Source organism: Chondrus crispus, genomic scaffold (genome assembly GCF_000350225.1).
Source record: "Chondrus crispus Stackhouse genomic scaffold, scaffold_328, whole genome shotgun sequence".
Lineage (NCBI taxonomy): Eukaryota > Rhodophyta > Florideophyceae > Gigartinales > Gigartinaceae > Chondrus > Chondrus crispus.
The window spans coordinates 12,791-30,476 of record NW_005179214.1 but is presented as its reverse complement, the minus strand read 5'-3'; the positions used below and the strand labels follow the sequence as shown (position 1 = coordinate 30,476).

Genomic DNA, 17,686 nt, shown 5'->3' with positions numbered 1-17,686 from the left:
ATGAAGAGGTTGTGTGAAATGGAGGTTTTGGGTTGTTTGGACACGTGCACGGACACTCACACATTAATGTGTATTAATGTGTAAGTGTGTTGAGTGTCCCTGTTCCAACCATCTCTTAAGAGATGGTTAGAGATGGTTGGAAACAGGGAGGAAGAAGACAGGGGTACGGGATACCGCCGTGGCTATCCGATCAGCACTTGTTTGTGGTTACACCGTCAAGTAGACCGAGGCCAGGCACTCTTCCTTGTGCTCGGTGGGATGGCCAGAGACGACATTGTTTCCTGCCGCGGCCATTCTTGCTCGCCGGACATTCTCACTCACCGGAGGTACGACAGTCAGAAACACGTTGCAACCTGAATGTGATATATACATGTATAGTGAAGTCCCTTCTGCAATACATTTCACATACTTGTATGTGTACAAAAAATGGCGGGAGAACGAGTGTGTGTTTTGTTCACCGTCGAGGGCTTGGATGACGTTCCCTTCAGTGAGGATGAGGGTGTCGTCGGCGGAGGCGATCGGGATAGAAAGGGGGGGAAACGAGAGGGCGGCGATGGGAACGGCGGTGCACCGGGAGGGGCGAGTCTAATGGCCATTTCTGAGTTGTGAGTTGCTGCATTTTTCTTTGCTCAAGACCTTGTTTCAATTAAAAAAGCGTTTATATAATTTAATACTGTAGCGCACAAGGGCCGACTCTCAGCACCCGGCGCCTACCGCTACGTGATCAACTTTCCGTGATCAACTTTCCGTGTTGCCAAACCAAAGGCATCAACCCCTCCTCGTCCTTCTCCGGCACCTTGACGCCGTCAATCTTCGTCAAAACAATGTGATGGTCCTGCACATCCTCGGTATGCTCAATCGTGCAACTTGCCGCCACCATGCACTCTTCCTCCACCCGTGTCCTATCCTCCTTCCCCAACGCAGCCCTCGTCACGTACCGCTCGGCAATGTCCTTCTGCCTTGTCGAAAGCGCGAACAGCCTCACGCCCGCCCCGACCCCGCCGAGCCCCGCGTAGAACGCGCTCGAGTGCCCCACATTGAAGCATATCATCCCGCGCGCCGCCGCAGGCACCGTGACGGACGTCGCCGTCATCGCCAGATCCTCCCCGTGGGCCGCGCTGGTTGACACCACCCACATCGCCGACGGCATCTGTCGCAGCAACGTTTTGGTTTGCTTGTCCAGTGGGTAGAACGGCAGCTTGGAGCGCGGTACGTCGAGTGCCACCGCCCGCTTGGCAAGGTACGTGTCTCGGTAAATCGCCTGCACGAATTCCGCCTCGCCTAGGCTCACCGCCGTTACCACCGCCTGTACCACGGCGCACCCGCCCACGACGGAGATGTTCTTCAGCGATAAGTCGGCCGTGACGCCTGTCTTGCGCTCGTCCAGCATCAGTGACGAGGATGATGATGACGACGACGTCGAAGGCCGCGGCGCGAGAAGCTCCACTCTTACCTGGTTGAGGGGCTCTTCCGCGACGAGCGACGCCCTTTTGAAAAACTCGTCATCCGTCACAAATAAGACCACCTGCTCCGGCTGCATGGAGCACCCGCGAAAGTTGTCCAGTTCAATCTCCGCCCCGTCAAACGTGCACCGGTAGTAGTTGGTCACTGTGTGGTGCCCAATATCACCAACCGCTTGCTGCCGCTCTGCGGCGGAGAGGCCCTTCTCATCGCCGGAGCTCGTGGACGTGGAGTTGGGCTCGCTCCGCAGGGCGGGGCTGAAGATGTTTGCCGAGTAGAGGCTCTTAGCGGGTGCGTCGGGCCACGTGGCCTCGGCGCGGTCCATGATTGTGATAACCACTGACCGACAATCATAGCATCCCCACCGGTAGTGGTTATAAGTTATAACCACTACCGGTTATAACTTATAACTTATAGCCACTACCGGTGGGGATGCTCTCAGAGCATCCCCACCGGTACGCAATCAAATCAAATCATCAAATAACAACACTTGGCACACTTTTTCTGTAATTTGATTGGCTCCCTAGAATTTGGTTGTTTCGTTATTTGGCTGTTTGATGCTTCGGAAAGAAGTGCCCCACCGGTGAGAACCAAATGAAGTACATTCCCCTCGTACTCACCATCGCATCCTTGTACTCACACTCGTACTCACCCTCGTATCGCACCCTCAGTCGTAGTCGCACGCTCACTCGAAACCCATCCCGCGACCTTCTCCCTCGCCACTCTGTCTGCACTCCTTCCCTCTCACCTCCACCGTGGACAAAGACAGACTGCCGGCGCTGTCCTCCCTGCTCACGGACAGCACGCGCTCCCCACGCGACCGCGAGCAGCGCGATCCCGGAGAGAACATACGCGCCGGCGGCAGCGGTGCTGCGGCGGATGATTGGCTCGACAGCCGCGAGCGACGTTCTCCTGCGGCGGCTGCTGCTGCTGAGCAGCGAATCGCACTGCGCTAGCACTGTCTGCGCTTGTGAACCTGTCGGAGGACGAGGCGGCGGCGGCCCTGACGCACGCGGACGCGGTGCGGCTCGCAGCGCAGGTGGTCCTGGACGCGGACGTCGTCGCGCTGCACGCGGCGCTGCTGTCCAACCTGACGCGCTTCGCGCCGGGCGTGGACGAAGCGGAGGGCGCGGACGGGTTTCGGGAGAGGGGCACGCTACTCGTGCTCGTGGAGAGGGTACCGACCGAGTATTCCGAATGTGCTGCGGCTGTCGAATGCGTGCGCGAGCCAGGAGGGGAGGGACGTCCTGTTGGTCGAGGGAAGGCAGGCGGAGAGACAGCTGTTGACGAGGTTGCTGAGATTGCTGGAGGCGGGGGAGGCAGAGAAGAGGCTGGCGGGGGCGAGCTGGGTGCGGAACTGCGCGATGGCGGACGAGTGCCATGATGTGTTGGTGGGGGTACGGCGGCGGTGGCAATGTGCTTGGGGAGGTCAAAGGAGGTGGGACGGGAGGAGATGGCGGAGATTCGCGCCTGGTTGGTCGAGGAAGTGTTGTTGTTGTGTAAGAGCCGGGCGGGGAAGGACGCGCTCAGGGATGGCGGGGCCGTCGACGTTCTGGAGGGATGGAAGGGGGAAGAGCATCAGGGAGGAAGTGTTGTTGTTGTGTAAGAGCCGGGCGGGGAAGGACGCGCTCAGGGATGGCGGGGCCGTCGACGTTCTGGAGGGATGGAAGGGGGAAGAGCATGCACGCCGTAGTGAGCATTCTGGATCGGCGGGAGACACTGGTAATCTCGAGGCAAATACCGCATCGATGCACTTTTGGTGGGAAGCCGTTTCGGTCGACCAATAGAACGTGCACAACTGGATTGTCAAGGGTAATCAAACAGAGACCATCCGAACCAAATTCTTGATATTTGGTTCCGATTTTTAGATCGACACCAAAAATTTGATGATTTGGTTGCACCGGTGGGGATTTCAATCGACATCAAATCATCAAATTTTGGTTGTTGGGGTATTTAATTCTACCGGTGGGGATGCTCTCACTCTATCGTGATTTTACTCTGTATTGTCGGCGACTTGCGTCAAAGGGCAGTTGTCGATGTGATTGGTGATGGCCGAAAGCGATGATGAGATTGGAGTTTATTTTTACCTTATTCCAGACCCAAAGTACTGTAAATTAGTTGATTTGTCGGCAGTGAACTACAGTACAACGCAAGATATTTTTATATTGGTGGCCATGAAGGCGGGTCTTAGCTCTGTTGTAAATAAAGATGTAAGGTATATGATAAGGTACACATTAAGTTAAACAAACGGCATACACCGATGCTGTAAGTAAAGAGACGTTAAATTAAAACAAAGGACAAATTACAGTTACAACGCTGCTTACAGTAAATGTTTACTCGGTAAAATTCCTGAGTAAACATTTACTCGCAAGCAGATTAACATTTACTCGGTGTCGAGTTGATGGTTGCGTGTAAATGTTTACTCCTTAACATTCCTGGGTAAACATTTACCCGGTGTCGAGTTGATGGTTGCGAGTAAATGTTCACTCCTTAACATTCCCCGGTAAACATTTACCCGCAACCAGGTTAACCTTTACTGTATGGCCTTTAATGGCTTACGAGACATGTCATACAGTCATTATAAACTGAGTGACATGTGATTGTTTATTCGACGATATGATATCGAGTATAGGTTTACTGTTCCTCGCTTTGCTTGACAGTTAACGTTTACTTACGGATAAAAGCGCGCGAAACCGGAACAATCCTCTCGTATTGCTGCGAACAGTTCGATTTTTAGGTTCCATATAAAAAGGGACCCGACGTTTTTTATATCGAGCGCCGACCATCATTCTCACGGACGTCACTCTTTTGTTTTCTTGCGCGTTCGTTTTTTCGAAACCGTCACTCTTTTGTTTTCTTGCGCTTCGGTTTTTTCACACTTGACCGCTTGCTGTTGTCAAGAACGGGTGTGGTATGTGTCGCTCTGTGTTTCGTTTTCTAGACAGACAAATCGGGGATCTGACATTTCAACTGATTTTTTAGCCTCCGAGTTGTGTCTGACCGACATGTGCAGACAGGAAAAATAGCGCGATCTGCGTCCGTCGAGGCCGAGAGGACAGAGTCGACCCCTCACGGGGTCGATCGCCAGGTGAGAAATCTGACCTTGGCGGGGCTATAGCCACAGCGGGTGAGCCCGCTGGGGCCTTCGATACGCTTCAAGAAAGGGAGCCCTCGGCAGAAAAAGAAAGCCTCGAGGCGTGGAGCCAACTCAGTGTCCCCACTTCCATAACCCCTTTTTCGCTACACGTCCAGTCTCAGTTCTAAAGCCCGCAAGTTGCTACAGGGCGCAGTATGAGTCTGTCGAGGCTGTGGGGCTATCCCGCTGTCAAGCACCAAACGAAGGATGACAGGCCCTCTCCGAGTTTCGCTTCCCCAGTGAAACGAAACGCCGCCGCCCTTGCATGTAAAGGCCTCCATGCTGTCGTTTCTATTAAGTGGAAGTAAGCAATGATATCTTAAACGAAAAAATAGCGTGAACTTTATTTGGAATGCAAGATCATATATCCTCTTTCCTACGCTTTTGAATGCATGGACTATGCGCTGCGACGCGTTTGGGGAAAGCAGTTCCAAAGATTTCGAACCTACGCTCATGAATGCGGAATCCTATTTCTAGCATGCGGCATAGTAGTAAAATGGTTCTGCTCGCTGTGCGAAAACCATGTGCAAATCGAGCTGTCGGTATGGCATGCTCATATTGAGGTTAGCGCCCCGAACAATTGGCTGCCAAACACACAAGTTGATACTGTCCTTGCATCACGTGCAGGGCCTTTCTGGGGGCGCAGCAGGATCTGAAATGTTCACATGTAGCGTGTGTTTATGTTGCGTTTGGCAACCTGAAAAGGGGGGTGCAAATCTCATAATGAGTTTCGAGTACCAAAAAAAGGGGCTCGAAACTCATTTTGAGTTTCGAGTACCAAAAAAAAGGGGCTTAAAACTCATAATGAGTTTCGAGTACCAAAAAAAAGGGACTCGAAACTCATGAGTTTCGAACCCCCGAAAAAAGGGACTCAAAACTCAAAATGAGAATGGCCTCGAATCATGCGCAGGGGCGCTTCAGGGGCGGGGCAGGTACTGTACTGTTCACATGCACAGTATTCTCATTTTGAGTTTCGAGTACCAAAAAAGGGGTTCGAAACTCATTTTGAGTTTCGAGTACCAAAAAAAAGGGACTCGAAACTCAAAATGAGTTTCGAACCTGCAGAAAAAGGGATTCGAAATTGAGGTTGAGGTTTAGACCTACAGTAATTGGTACAGTATGAGTATCTGTACCAGCATCTCTTTGTCCGTTTTCTATTTTAGTCTCACTTGTAGTTTTTTTGAACTCTTTCTACTTCGTCAAACCTATGAGAAGCTTATCTGCCGTGCTGTAGTCAGTTGCGCCCTTTCAAAAAGAGTTGAAATTTTCTTTGCCAATGACGGGTGATGGATTTCTCGACAAACGTCGAACCATGCAATGGACGTTGAGAGTGATTCATCGTTCTGGCAGTGATGTACGGGTACCCGGACTGTACAGCGTACGATAAAAAGAGTTCTATCCGTTCCGGTTCCATCCAAAGTGATCAGCATAATGACCGGGCCACCCACGGGCAACCCACTAAAATGGGGGTCCGCTAAAACGGGACTAAAATCATGATGTACTGTATCTATAAAAAATACGTAACAAGGATATTAAATGTCATGGATGCAGCACTTCGCGAGAGAAGCGGCCCTGGGCTTCGTATGAGACACCGGTTACGCACCCACGTACCTACGGTACCTCGCTTACTCGTGCTGGATCTTCCAGCCTTCAACTTCTTTTGCATTTCTGACTGAATGGATAGAGAATCAAAAGCCTGCAGGTTTCTGGGAGTACAAAAACGTCGCTTCGCTTTATAGGAGGTCTCACGCGTCTAGAGATGAACGCCGTTGATAGGCATGTAGAAAAATCGGGACCCAAGAAAACCCCAGAAAAATCAGATAGAAAAGGGTTCAGGGGATAAGGTCTGCTTGTCTTGCAGTCCACAGCTGTGTGGCTCTTTAGAAAGAATACAAGTCGTACATATCGACATTTTTACTTACCCGACATGAAAATTATGAACTTTGTTGTCTAAGTTCCCCGATACAGCGATATATCCTTTGAGTGCGAAGGCGTTTTTGAGCCATTTTCATTGATGGAATATGCTGTTCAGAGTATGAGCTCATTACCAACCTGCGGAAACCGACGGCGGTCTATCGTACCAGCTGAAGATACGGAGAACATTGTGAGAGAGAGAGTGATGTGGTCTCGTGTATGTGAATTCTTTCATGAATCTACCGATGATTTCCTTCGTGGTATTGGGTTTTCATGTCATCCCGAAGACTTAAAGGAAAAAGACGCAGTTGAAGAACTATGTTCTAGGTCGAGCCACTATTCGCGTGATGTCGTAGCCACCACAATTTCGAAAACACTGGACAGCAAGACGTACAAGAAAAGCTATATGCCTGCCGCACGTTCGCAACATAAGCGTAGAATAACTGCCCGCATCGTGAACCTTGCATGGTCAATATCGGTGGGTAGTGACGAACCTTATTCTAACTGCAGCGATGATGGGGTTAAGTACGCATGCCAGCACCTCGTCGCCGAACTTTCCCTGTTCAAAGCAGTGGCTGGGAGCCTGCCTCGGTGGTTGCGCTTGTCGTCTCCTTTTACTTTTCTCTTCATTCGTCTCTGTGCGATAGACTGCCACGTTATTTGGCAGAATGTTATCAATCATGAGGGGTTTGGCATTCAAAATACTCCCGACATGGTTGATTCGTTTCGTGAAGACAAGTTCAACATCCGCGATGTGGTTGAAAAGGTCAAGAATCGAGTTCAAACACAACTTCTGTCCATTCGTCTCGGATTCGTTCACAACGGCGACATTTCCATCGATTTATATGATCCCGCCGCTGTTGACGCTGGCCAGCTTGCAGATAGTGAGGTTTATAGTGATGACATAAGCGAAGAATTAGACCGTGTCGCTGGACTTGTTGTCGCGCTGAATGAGGTTGTGCCGCTCATTTGTGTTGTAGATCAACAATTTTCTGAAACGCTTAGTGCCCTTTGGAGATCAGAAGGGGGTAGTTCCACCAACTGGAAATGGAGAAAGCCAGAGAAGAAAGACCTTGGACCTGCTGTTTTTTATGAAAACGGAAATCCCATGGACATTTTTCGTCACATGATGCTGAGTATTGAATCCAGTAAGACAAAAATGAAAGAAGCCAAAGCAGATGCTGAGACAGAGCTATCTGCTCTAGCCGTCATTAGTCACATGTGCGCAGAAATTGCAAAGATGAAACACAAGACATTGAATTTGTATGGCTACATGCCAGATGAAGAAGACACTGAACTTGATATCCGAAATGTTCCTCTACAGAACATGGTCCATGGCGTCTGGAAGTCAGCGGTGCGTGCGAATGTGCGAGTCCATGAAGCCCTTTCATCAAAGTTTGGCGTGGGAACAAAAGATTTACGCAGTGCACTCGGTGTTCTGAATGAGACATATTGGACTGGTTTGGCAGTGAAAAAGCGAGATAGTCCTCGGTACAGCATACAAAAAGATGTTGTTTCAACTTTTTTTCATGAGTTTGATCTGCACAGACCAGTTCTCTTCCGTTCGTGAAGCTGCCACCGAGTATGCTGCGCAAATGGCATGAATGGAAGTTACTCACTAATGAAAGTAGTGTATGACCAATGAAGTAAAAATCGGTTGTTCTTCAATTTGTTCACTGATAATGTAGAAGTCATATGACGGGAGGTTCCCTGGAAGTGATCGCCCTTCCCGATACACGGGCTCAAACATCTTACATCCATCAGACATAACCGTAAGCAATGACATATATCTTTCTACGCTCCCTGTCTGCTTCTGCTGAAGCGAAAAAGCACATGGAACTTCTCTGAAATATCAGCAATGTAGGGTTCTGCACATATTATCGGCGCAGAACGCAAAGGTGGTAGTGCACACAAATAATGATACCACACTTCCTTACCAGGCAAGAACGCTTGAGCGGGGCGCAATAAATACTGTACTCTCACCATGAGTTTCGAGTGCCAAAAAAAAGGGGTTCGAAACTCATGAGTTTCGAACCCCCTAAAAAAGAGACTCGAAACTCAAAATGAGAATGGCCTCGAATCATGCGCAGGGGCGCTTTACCTGAAGCGCCCCTGCGCATGATTCGAGGTGAACAGTATCGATACTGTTGTAAAATGGCGATCGCCATTTTGAGTTTCGAGTACCAAAAAAAGGGGCTCGAAACTCATTTTGAGTTTCGAGTACCAAAAAAAAGGGGTTCGAAACTCATTTTGAGTTTGGAGTACCAAGAAAAAGGGACTCGAAACTCATAATGAGTTTCGAACCCCCGAAAAAAAGGTACTCAAAGCTCAAAATGAGAATTGTCTCGAAGTATGCACAGGGGGGCCAGGGGCGCTTCAGGGACGGGGCAGGTACTGTACTGTGCGCATGACCAGTATCCTCATTTTGAGTTTTGAGTACCAAAAAAGGGGCTCGAAACTCATTTTGAGTTTCGAGTACCAAAAAAAGGGGCTCGAAACTCATTTTGAGTTTCGAACCCCCGAAAAAAAAGGTCCTCAAAACTTAAAAGGAGAATTGTCTCGAAGTATGCGCAGGGTCGCTCCAAGGGCGCAGCAATATGTGCGATTTTAACGTGTGCTGTACGTTTATATTGCGTTTCACAGCTTCAAAAAAGTGGGTCTCTTGTTGGGAATGCCCGTAGTGTGTGCTTGGGAGTGTGCGGGGCCCCGTAGAATAGTACACTAAATATGGGTTGGGAACCCATGTTTTTTTGCTTTTAAACGCAAGATATGTCTCGATATGTCAGATGTGTGTTTAGTTAGAAAGAAGGTTCGGTCTCTACAGCTAGCGTCAATATCTCTTCCCGTCTGGGGTTCTTCCTGGCCATCTAAATCAAGAAATTAAGCCTCGCTGACGAAATTTGTCTATTCTTTGACATGCCCCTGAAACCGTCCTCGCAGAGAAACACCACCCAGATCCAAACAGATAACGTCGCGGTCTTATCATTCTCTTCCAATACTGTAACAGATATTATTGTTTTCCGTACGCACTTAGAGTGGAGCCGAGCCCCAATGGGCGAAAGACTTCCCGTAGTCTAGGAACAACTCCTCGCCAGTGCTGATTTCCTGTATGGTCTCAATGATGACAAGCCTGTTCGAGCGAAGCTTATGTTTGCTTGGAGAAGCCACCGATTCCACAAACCGGACATTTGCTGTACGGGAGTGCTTGGCATGACGCTCTTCTACATCCCTGTCATCCGGAAGATACCGCGGATCATTGATGTAGCCTGCGACGCAAAACGGTGCCGGGACGATGAATATGGGATGCTCCTTATCTTCGGCGTCAACTGCATTACTGCGCAGTGGACGGCCTTTTCAGCGAATCGCTTTTTTCGAACCCCTAGAATACCACTCCCGTAAACCTTGGTGGCTGCATTTTGACCACTCAAGTTCTTGTATACCACTGTCCCGTAGTAGGTGAGAATATCTTCTCCCTTTTTGAAAGAACGCATAGCAAAAACGCCCCTCCCAGCAGAAGTATGCCTTATCGTGGACTCGCAAACAACGAAACCTTTCGCGGCAGCCTCCAGGCTCATGAGAGCCTCTGTGTCCACTGTATCGAGAAATGCTCTGTAAATGCTCGGCCATAAGTCCGGAGGAGTATTCTTGTACTTGAGTGCCATGTCCACATTACCATTCATGCACGATAGATAACGGTGAACATGTATAGGGAGCCTCTGATAAATCGGTAGGCCGGGAGGTGCGTCCCACAATGATGCATGCTGTGCGGCTTCCCTAGCTTCCAAGTTGGGGTGAGCCAAGAATTCAATAGCAAAGTCAATCTCCTCGACAGAAGCAGTGATATCCGATACTGGCGAGGTGAGCTGTTTCGCAAAGGTTTGAAGGACACTTACAACCGCGATCTCGACGCATCTCTCATCGAAATCGCAACCAACAAACTTTCGATGCATCGGTAGAGTGAGGCACGCCTTCGCTGTTGCGAAAGTCCCTCCGTATGGGTCGAACACAATATCACCAGGTTGGGAGAACCTTGAAACCATCTCCATCATCAGTCTGATGCTCTTCTGCTCGGGTCGAAGGAACATTCGGACATTCTCATCCACTGAAATGTGATCACTCCCTCCCTTTGACATAGAGCTATTCCCAGCTTCTGGGAACATTACACGCTCATCACCCTCAATGCGGGGTATCCCGTCAACGCAATTTGTCCATGCGGCGTGTCGAGATGGAACATACCCATGAGGTATGTAATTGATTTGCTCGAGTTCATCCTTAAACTCCAAGCCTCGTTTCCAGAAATGAATCGCCGTCTGCACAATTGACATGTGGCTGCATCCCTTCCGGTGGCGTTTCTGGAAGTAGTGACCCGGTGCCCGTACGAAGTTGAGGGGGATTCTTTCAACGTTGAATACCTTCTCGTAGACTTGTCTCAAAGGCTGTGAGGCATCATCTTCATCAATACCGTTCTTGAGGCGCTTATGATTCTTAAGCATGAAATACCACTCTGCGAACTGGAGGGCTGAGCAAAAGACAATCCCGTGTCCACCCGGTTTGAGAACACGGTCGAAGATAACAACACACTCCAACATGTCAGATCCGGAAAGCTTGTCATGGCTGGAGTTGGGAGATTCCACCTCCCTGCGCGTGTTATAGGGAGGGTCTGTCAAGATGAGTTGCACCTTTCCATCTAGGTAGAAGCCACTCTCTTCGGCATCTGTCTCAAGGACATCGGTCATTGGGACGTCGTGAATGCGGCAGAAAGGACTCATCGTCTTCATGACCCTGTCGTAGGCGAACTGATACCGCTCTTCACCCCTTGTTCCAGACGTTTTATGACGCTTTTCTGGTCTGGTATCCTGAGGATCCATAGGGACCCTATTACCTTCTTCCTTGACACCTTCTTCTTCATCTTCGTCCTGCGATGCTTCTATTGCGCCTATATCAACGGTGTCTTCAGTATTGCCCATAGAATCGACGTCAATAGCAGTGACACCATTGTCAACATACCCTATCGCTGCTTTTGTAGGTGCAGATAAGGAAGCGAAAACGGGAGCAACGGTGTCTTTCTTCTCGCACTTGTACTTCTTGACAAATTCCCAGTCCGTGTCTTCCGCACATTCGTATAGGTACTCATGCGTAGAAACCTCTTTCAAGTGGTGAAATAGCATAGCAGTGAGTTCCCTAAACGCGTAATCTTGCTCCTTGGTCCTCTTCCAAGCAGTAGGATCCGCAAGCTTCAAATCCATCGCGGCGTTTCGGTGTCCCCGGAATGTATGGCTCTGTGACGTAGGCGCAAAGCCGCTGTCGCTCTCACCGAGAACCATAAAGGTTCCACTTGATTCCTTGAAGAGAACGTACGGGGAAATCATTGACTCGCAGCTCTCGAGGCCTATCTTCTTCGCCAAGGATGTCCACGCCTTTACAATGAGTTGAATGGCGAAGCCCAGACGATTTCCGCAGGTATAGCTTATCCGAAACGAACTCGAAATCTTGTTCCGGCGTTTCCGTTGTCTCTGAAAGTAGTCCACAGCAACTTTCAAGGCGTGAATGTAGATAATAACCTCGAATGTATCAGGAGGCTTTGTAGCGAAGTAAGACTTAGACGAACTTGGCACAGCATATCTGTTGCCCTTGGCTGGAATATACTTGCTCCCAACCACTAACGAGGGGCTGATCTTACCCGACGCGAAGAGCATCTCGAAAAGTTCGAAGATTCGAGAGTCTTTCTCCCCGTACATGACAAAGGAAACTGCAGATTTGAAGATTTGCTTCACCTGTTCTGTACCGAGCTCTCTGAGAATAGGTGGTCCGTCGTTGAATGAAGATCGAAAATTTCCGGGATCTCTTCGCTTCCTATTTTTGTTCAGCAGTAACGCCTTTAGTGCTTTGACCGCGCTGTCATCATCTTGCTTGTGTATCCAGCGTAGTACATCAGACGTCTTGGATTCGCGAAGGTTGAAATTTGTTCTGAATTTCTCGTTTCTCAGAATGTGAAACAAGTGAGTGAGACACAACTGGGTGAAGCTGACACGAGCGGAAGTCATAATTCAATGGTGATTATTTTCCGAAGTGAAGTCTGGAAAAGTAAGGACTGGATGGGCTGTTAGAGACGGCGTAGTGAAAAAAAGGGTATGCTTCGGAAAAGTGTTCGGGCGAACAGTCGAGATTTGCTGGTCATGGTTCGCGAACCATGACTAGCAAATCTGGACTGTTATTTTTTGTTAAAATTACAGATGTTTATACTGGGCTGGTCATGGTTCGCGAACCATGACCAGCAAAATATGGACTGTTACTTTTTTGTTAAAATTATAGGCGTTTATAATTTGCTGGTCATGGTTCGCGAACCATGACCAGCAAATCCCGACTGTTCGCCCGAACACTTTTTCAAAGTGGGACGAAGCCTGCAAAGTACCACCATCCCAGGTGGTTAAAATACGTAAAATCCGTAAAATCGGGTAAAAAGCCAGGCCCCTAGCTACGAAAACTATCTGAAGGGAAGTCGTACCTTATCTCGGCGTGTCGTGAGGAATACCGATTATCCGGGACCCCTTTCTGACGCGCAACTGGGAGTCGCAGGCTTTGTCTGAAGACCTCGTGCTAGGCGCCGGCGGTGGCACAGGCACAGGCGAAGTATGACATAGAGCGAGGCGCCGGGATGAGCGGATGCAATTGGTACTCGAAACTCAAAATGAGAATACTGTACGTATGCGCAGTGCAGTACCTGCTCCACCCCTGAAGCGCCGCCTTGGCCATGCCTCGACGCCATTCTCATTTTGAGTTTCGAGTCCCTTTTTTTGGGGGTTCGAAACTCATAATGAGTTTCGAGTCCCATTTTTTTGGTACTCGAAACTCAAAATGAGAACACATTACGTAGGCACAGTACAGTACCTTCTCCGACCCTAAGGCGCCCCTAAGAGGCGGCTCAGGGGAATGATGATGATCTCGAAGCATGCGCAGTATGCATTTGCTTTGAGAGAATTCTCATTCTGAGTCTGAACTCTTGACCGTAGAATAGACAGTTCATGTACTCACCTGTGACGTTACGTTTTGTGGTTCTTGGTTAAGTGTAGCCGTTTCTTTGTGAGCCCAGCTAAGGGAAACGTTTTTCACATCATGACGAAAGTGTTCGGGCGAACAGTCGAGATTTGCTGGTCATGGTTCGCGAACCATGACTAGCAAATCTGGACTGTTATTTTTTGTTAAAATTACAGATGTTTATACTGGGCTGGTCATGGTTCGCGAACCATGACCAGCAAAATATGGACTGTTACTTTTTTGATAAAATTATAGGCGTTTATAATTTGCTGGTCATGGTTCGCGAACCATGACCAGCAAATCCCGACTGTTCGCCCGAACACTTTTTCAAAGTGGGACGAAGCCTGCAAAGTACCACCATCCCAGGTGGTAAAAATCCGTAAAAATCCGTAAAATCGGGTAAAAAAGCCAGGCCCTTAGCCAGTCGCATCTCATCTCTTCTTAACGGCGTGGCGCGACGGACAGCTTTCATTCGGAACCCCCCATTCATCCATCTCTCTGCGTCTCTATCACATTTGTCTTCCCCGCTTATCTACATATCCCTCGCAAGGAAAGCCAGTCTTCCGCGTTAAGTACACCCTTGTGAAAACCATGCCAAATGCAACTACGCGTGGTCGAAGATCCCGACATCGGGGGCGTAGCGGTGCCCGTACCGGAAGCAGTGGTGCAACAGGGAGTGCCCTTAACGAAGCCCTTGTCCGCAAAGTCCTCGGACGTGACTATGGCAAGGGTTTAGAAGCTCGTGGCATCAAGAAGGGCGTCCATGTCAAGCTGTTCGCAGTTGTGAGAGATGCAGTTATGGAAGTGGGGACTGCGAAACTGTCTACAGCTGGGGACGAGAGTGAAATTGTACAACGCAGACTACACTTGCATAAACTTCCCCAAACCGCGAAACAAGACCCCGTGGTCGTAACGGGTGCATCGCTCACGACGAATGCAAGTAATCATCCTTATCCCTACAAATTCAAAGGAGGTGAGGGACCACCTGAAAAATTATGTGATTTGCACACTGCTGGCCTCTACGCCTGGGATACGAGGATGATGATTCCAGTAGAAGCTCAGGCTGAAGAAGAGAACAATCTTTCCGGTCTGAAAAGTTCGTGTGAATTACCGCCCGCACCGAGACCAGCTGACCAAAGACCGAAACCCGAAGAAGCAGGAAAAATGCAATTCGATACCGCTGCGACGCCTGTGCCGCAGCCATATCCGGGTGCGCCAGAAGGTGACGAAGCCATTGAAGTTACCCCTGCTATGCCTGCGCCAGTGATTGACGTTGACAAAATGGTTCCTCCCGCACCAGAAGATGGGGATCTGGGTGATACGATCGAGCTCGCTGAGCATGGAAAAGATGTCAATATCCGCTGCTACGACATGTCTGCCTACGTGAGAGTGGAAGTGAGCGTTATGCTGTCCCAAGTTCTCCAGCCACCTTGTACACTTCGGGATACTGCAACCAAGTATGTCAAACGGCTTGAGGAGGGCTTCATAACCTACGGCTACGACTACGGAAGCGGGTTGATGACAATAACTATTCGTCATGTTGAGAACCCGAATGTGGGTGATGTGGACCTTGGTGGCCTCGTCATGGAAAATCGGTTGGCCGATGATGGGCACGGTAGTGAGGTCGTCTCAAGGTATTTGAGGGGTGATATACGTGCGGTTGTTGTCGATGGTCTTCATCGTCGACAGAGTATGAAGAATATATTGCATACTCGAGGTGAGGAACCCGGGCTGAAATGGCTACATGAACCGCTCCGTATGGTGCTTATTCTTCGCCGTGATGGGAAGGACATGAACAGCACCGAGATGCTTCACCTTGGCTCCCATCGGAATCAGGTAGCATCGACAGTGCGTCTTTTCGAGAGCTTGGAAGAACATATTCACGGTGTTCTGTCCTATCTGAAGTCTTTCGCATTAGAAACTGGCCTCACCGTCGATGAAGTAAGGCCGTCGAATGTTGCCGCAGAGATGTGCACATCGGAGATTATTCCGAACATGAAGAAGCCCACGTATCGCCGCTACGCAAGGATTGCCAAGATTTTCGCGAAATATCCCCGTGCATTTGATAGGCTGTTGTCCTTCAAACCCGATGAGCGACCGAAGATTGGGGCTGTGCATCTTGACCACAGCAAGTTTTACGAGGTCGATGAGTGCGGTGTTATGCTCTTCCTGGATAGCATGCATGCATGTGTCCGCAACCCTGCATCTTCAGGGGCATTTGACGCAACTCCCTTCTTTGGAACGGCTATGGAACTTTACCAGATTTGTCGCCGTAAGTTCAACCTATATGGCATTCCAGGACGACTGTCCTTTTCGGAGTTCCTAGAAGTACAAGTGAAGCAACCAAAAAACAAGACAAGTTCCATTGGTGATCTTTTCGTGAACAGTATGAGATTGTTTTCCAGCAAGAAGGTAGATGAAGATAAGAACTCGCAGAGATCCTCACGTTTTGGTTCAAGGATTATCTCCCATTTCGAGCCGAAACAAGCCGGGAATAAGCCCAAGGCAGCGCCAGCGGCAGGTGCATCGACTTCTACAGCGGCAGTGCCATCTTCCGTCGTCGTCAAGTCAAATGGCTCTGGTGGTGCGAAGACACCCGTGCTGTCACCCGCGAAAACAGGCTCGAGGACGCCCATCACATCATCTCCCGAACCAGCCCCATCTCGTCGCAGTGGTCGTAAGCGGAAAGCTTCACCTCCTCCTTCCCCTCCTATTAAAGTCTTCACCACGACTGAATCCCGTCCAAAGGCGAAGAAGAAGGCGAAGAAGAAGGCCACTTGGGCCAAGCAGACTGCCACGAACACACCGCTTTCTGTCCGACCTGTCCGACCTCCGATCGAAATCGTTGATACGGACGGGTCTCGTGAGCCCCTCCTACGCAAATCTGAAGTGCCTTTCGATGACTTCTTGCCTCCTCTGCTCCCTGTCGGTTACAGAGATGCACCCGTTTACCGTGGTGAGGTTGACCCTTGGTGGAAAGATGCCCTGCTGAGGACTCCGTCCGAAGTCGTCTCTATTGCCAATAAAGTGCAAGCCAACGGAGGCGAATTGCACCACACTCCATTGCTAGAAGCTTTGCATATTCCCTTAGGTCATAGAGCTCACAATTTCGTGAACGTTGAAGATTTGACCTATATGCATCGAGTGGCCTGGCTCATGGCTGCTCAAAAGCAGCACCTCGAATCAGTGAGGCAGGCAAACCCCGTTTTGGGTGACTCAGAAAGTGAGCTAGATTGGGATACGGTAACGTCGTCCTTTGAGAAAGGCGAAGGTAGGGCATACTTTATGAGGAAAGGAATGCTACTGCAGGAGCGTGGGTTCTGCATACTGGAAGGTTTTGCAGAACCACACTCGCTGGCCAAAGAAGTGATACAGGCCCGGCAGCCCCCTCTTAGCATTGTGAACACGGACACTGGTATTCAGGAGCTATTCGACCACTATCTTTCAACGTTTCCAGGAGAGAATGCGCTGGAAAAGGAGAAGAATCGCACTCTTTGGAACCCGATAGTCAACTTGGGGGAGTCAGAAGGTGATAAGAAATCCCGGAACGAAGGCAAGGCCCGTTATTCCAGCACCAGGATGTTGCTCATGGAAGAAACCGAAGAAAACCCAGAAAATGTGTGGGCCTCTGTTCGTCGAGCTATGCTTGATGCATGGTTGGGGCAGTTGGCTGTACTGATTGGGCTCACAGATAGAGTGTTTGGGAAGATGCGCACGCCGGTGACAGGCGGACGCCTGCTTTTAACTGGCAAGAATTGCCCTCGCCAAGTACCGCACAACGATTTTCAGGTGCGAAGTCGGAATGAGCGAGATAAGTGCTCGGGGTACTTCCTCATGGTGAACGATAATGACCCCTTCCCTATCTGGTTCTGTGAGTACTCTCATAAGTTTGTATTCAAGTCCGTGGTTGAGCTGGGACACCTGTCAATAGATTTGACACTACGCAAACTCACCGTTCCTCCCTTCTCCGTATTTGTCGGTCATGGTTATGCAACGCATGCTGGCGCAGGTTATGAAAGTCGCCTATCAGATAAGCTCACCACTCGCTACCATCTCTATTTCATTCCAGAAGACGTATCTCTCCCTGATTCAGTAGCATTTGCCTTCGGGGATTCGCTGAGGTTCGAAGGGGACGATGTT

General features: G+C 49.6%; 4 protein-coding genes; 2 read left to right on the top strand and 2 right to left on the bottom strand.

Moving 5' to 3' along the window:
* Nucleotides 1-122: 122 nt before the first annotated feature.
* Nucleotides 123-666, top strand: CHC_T00005950001 (hypothetical protein). XM_005717515.1 is given in 2 exon segments: nt 123-476; nt 477-666. The coding sequence occupies 1 exon segment, from the start codon at nt 123-125 to the stop codon at nt 474-476; it is 354 nt and encodes a 117-aa protein (XP_005717572.1). The 3' UTR covers nt 477-666.
* A 58-nt stretch (nt 667-724) lies between these two features.
* CHC_T00005949001 (hypothetical protein) lies at nt 725-1,390 on the bottom strand. The gene has a single exon (XM_005717514.1). It carries the CDS (start codon nt 1,388-1,390, stop codon nt 725-727), a length of 666 nt encoding a protein of 221 aa, XP_005717571.1.
* Nucleotides 1,391-2,003: 613 nt separating this feature from the next.
* CHC_T00005948001 (hypothetical protein) lies at nt 2,004-2,843 on the bottom strand. The gene has a single exon (XM_005717513.1). It carries the CDS (start codon nt 2,841-2,843, stop codon nt 2,004-2,006), a length of 840 nt encoding a protein of 279 aa, XP_005717570.1.
* A 298-nt stretch (nt 2,844-3,141) lies between these two features.
* CHC_T00005947001 (hypothetical protein) lies at nt 3,142-3,309 on the top strand. The gene has a single exon (XM_005717512.1). The coding sequence runs from the start codon at nt 3,142-3,144 to the stop codon at nt 3,307-3,309; it is 168 nt and encodes a 55-aa protein (XP_005717569.1).
* The last annotated feature ends 14,377 nt before the right edge of the window (nt 3,310-17,686 follow it).

Excerpts from the sequence above, each read along its gene's own strand:
- CHC_T00005950001 (XM_005717515.1), top strand. The coding sequence starts at position 123 with ATGGTTAGAGATGGTTGGAAACAGGGAGGAAGAAGACAGGGGTACGGG.
- CHC_T00005947001 (XM_005717512.1), top strand. The coding sequence starts at position 3,142 with ATGCACGCCGTAGTGAGCATTCTGGATCGGCGGGAGACACTGGTAATC.
- CHC_T00005948001 (XM_005717513.1), bottom strand. The coding sequence starts at position 2,843 with ATGGCACTCGTCCGCCATCGCGCAGTTCCGCACCCAGCTCGCCCCCGC.
- CHC_T00005949001 (XM_005717514.1), bottom strand. The coding sequence starts at position 1,390 with ATGCTGGACGAGCGCAAGACAGGCGTCACGGCCGACTTATCGCTGAAG.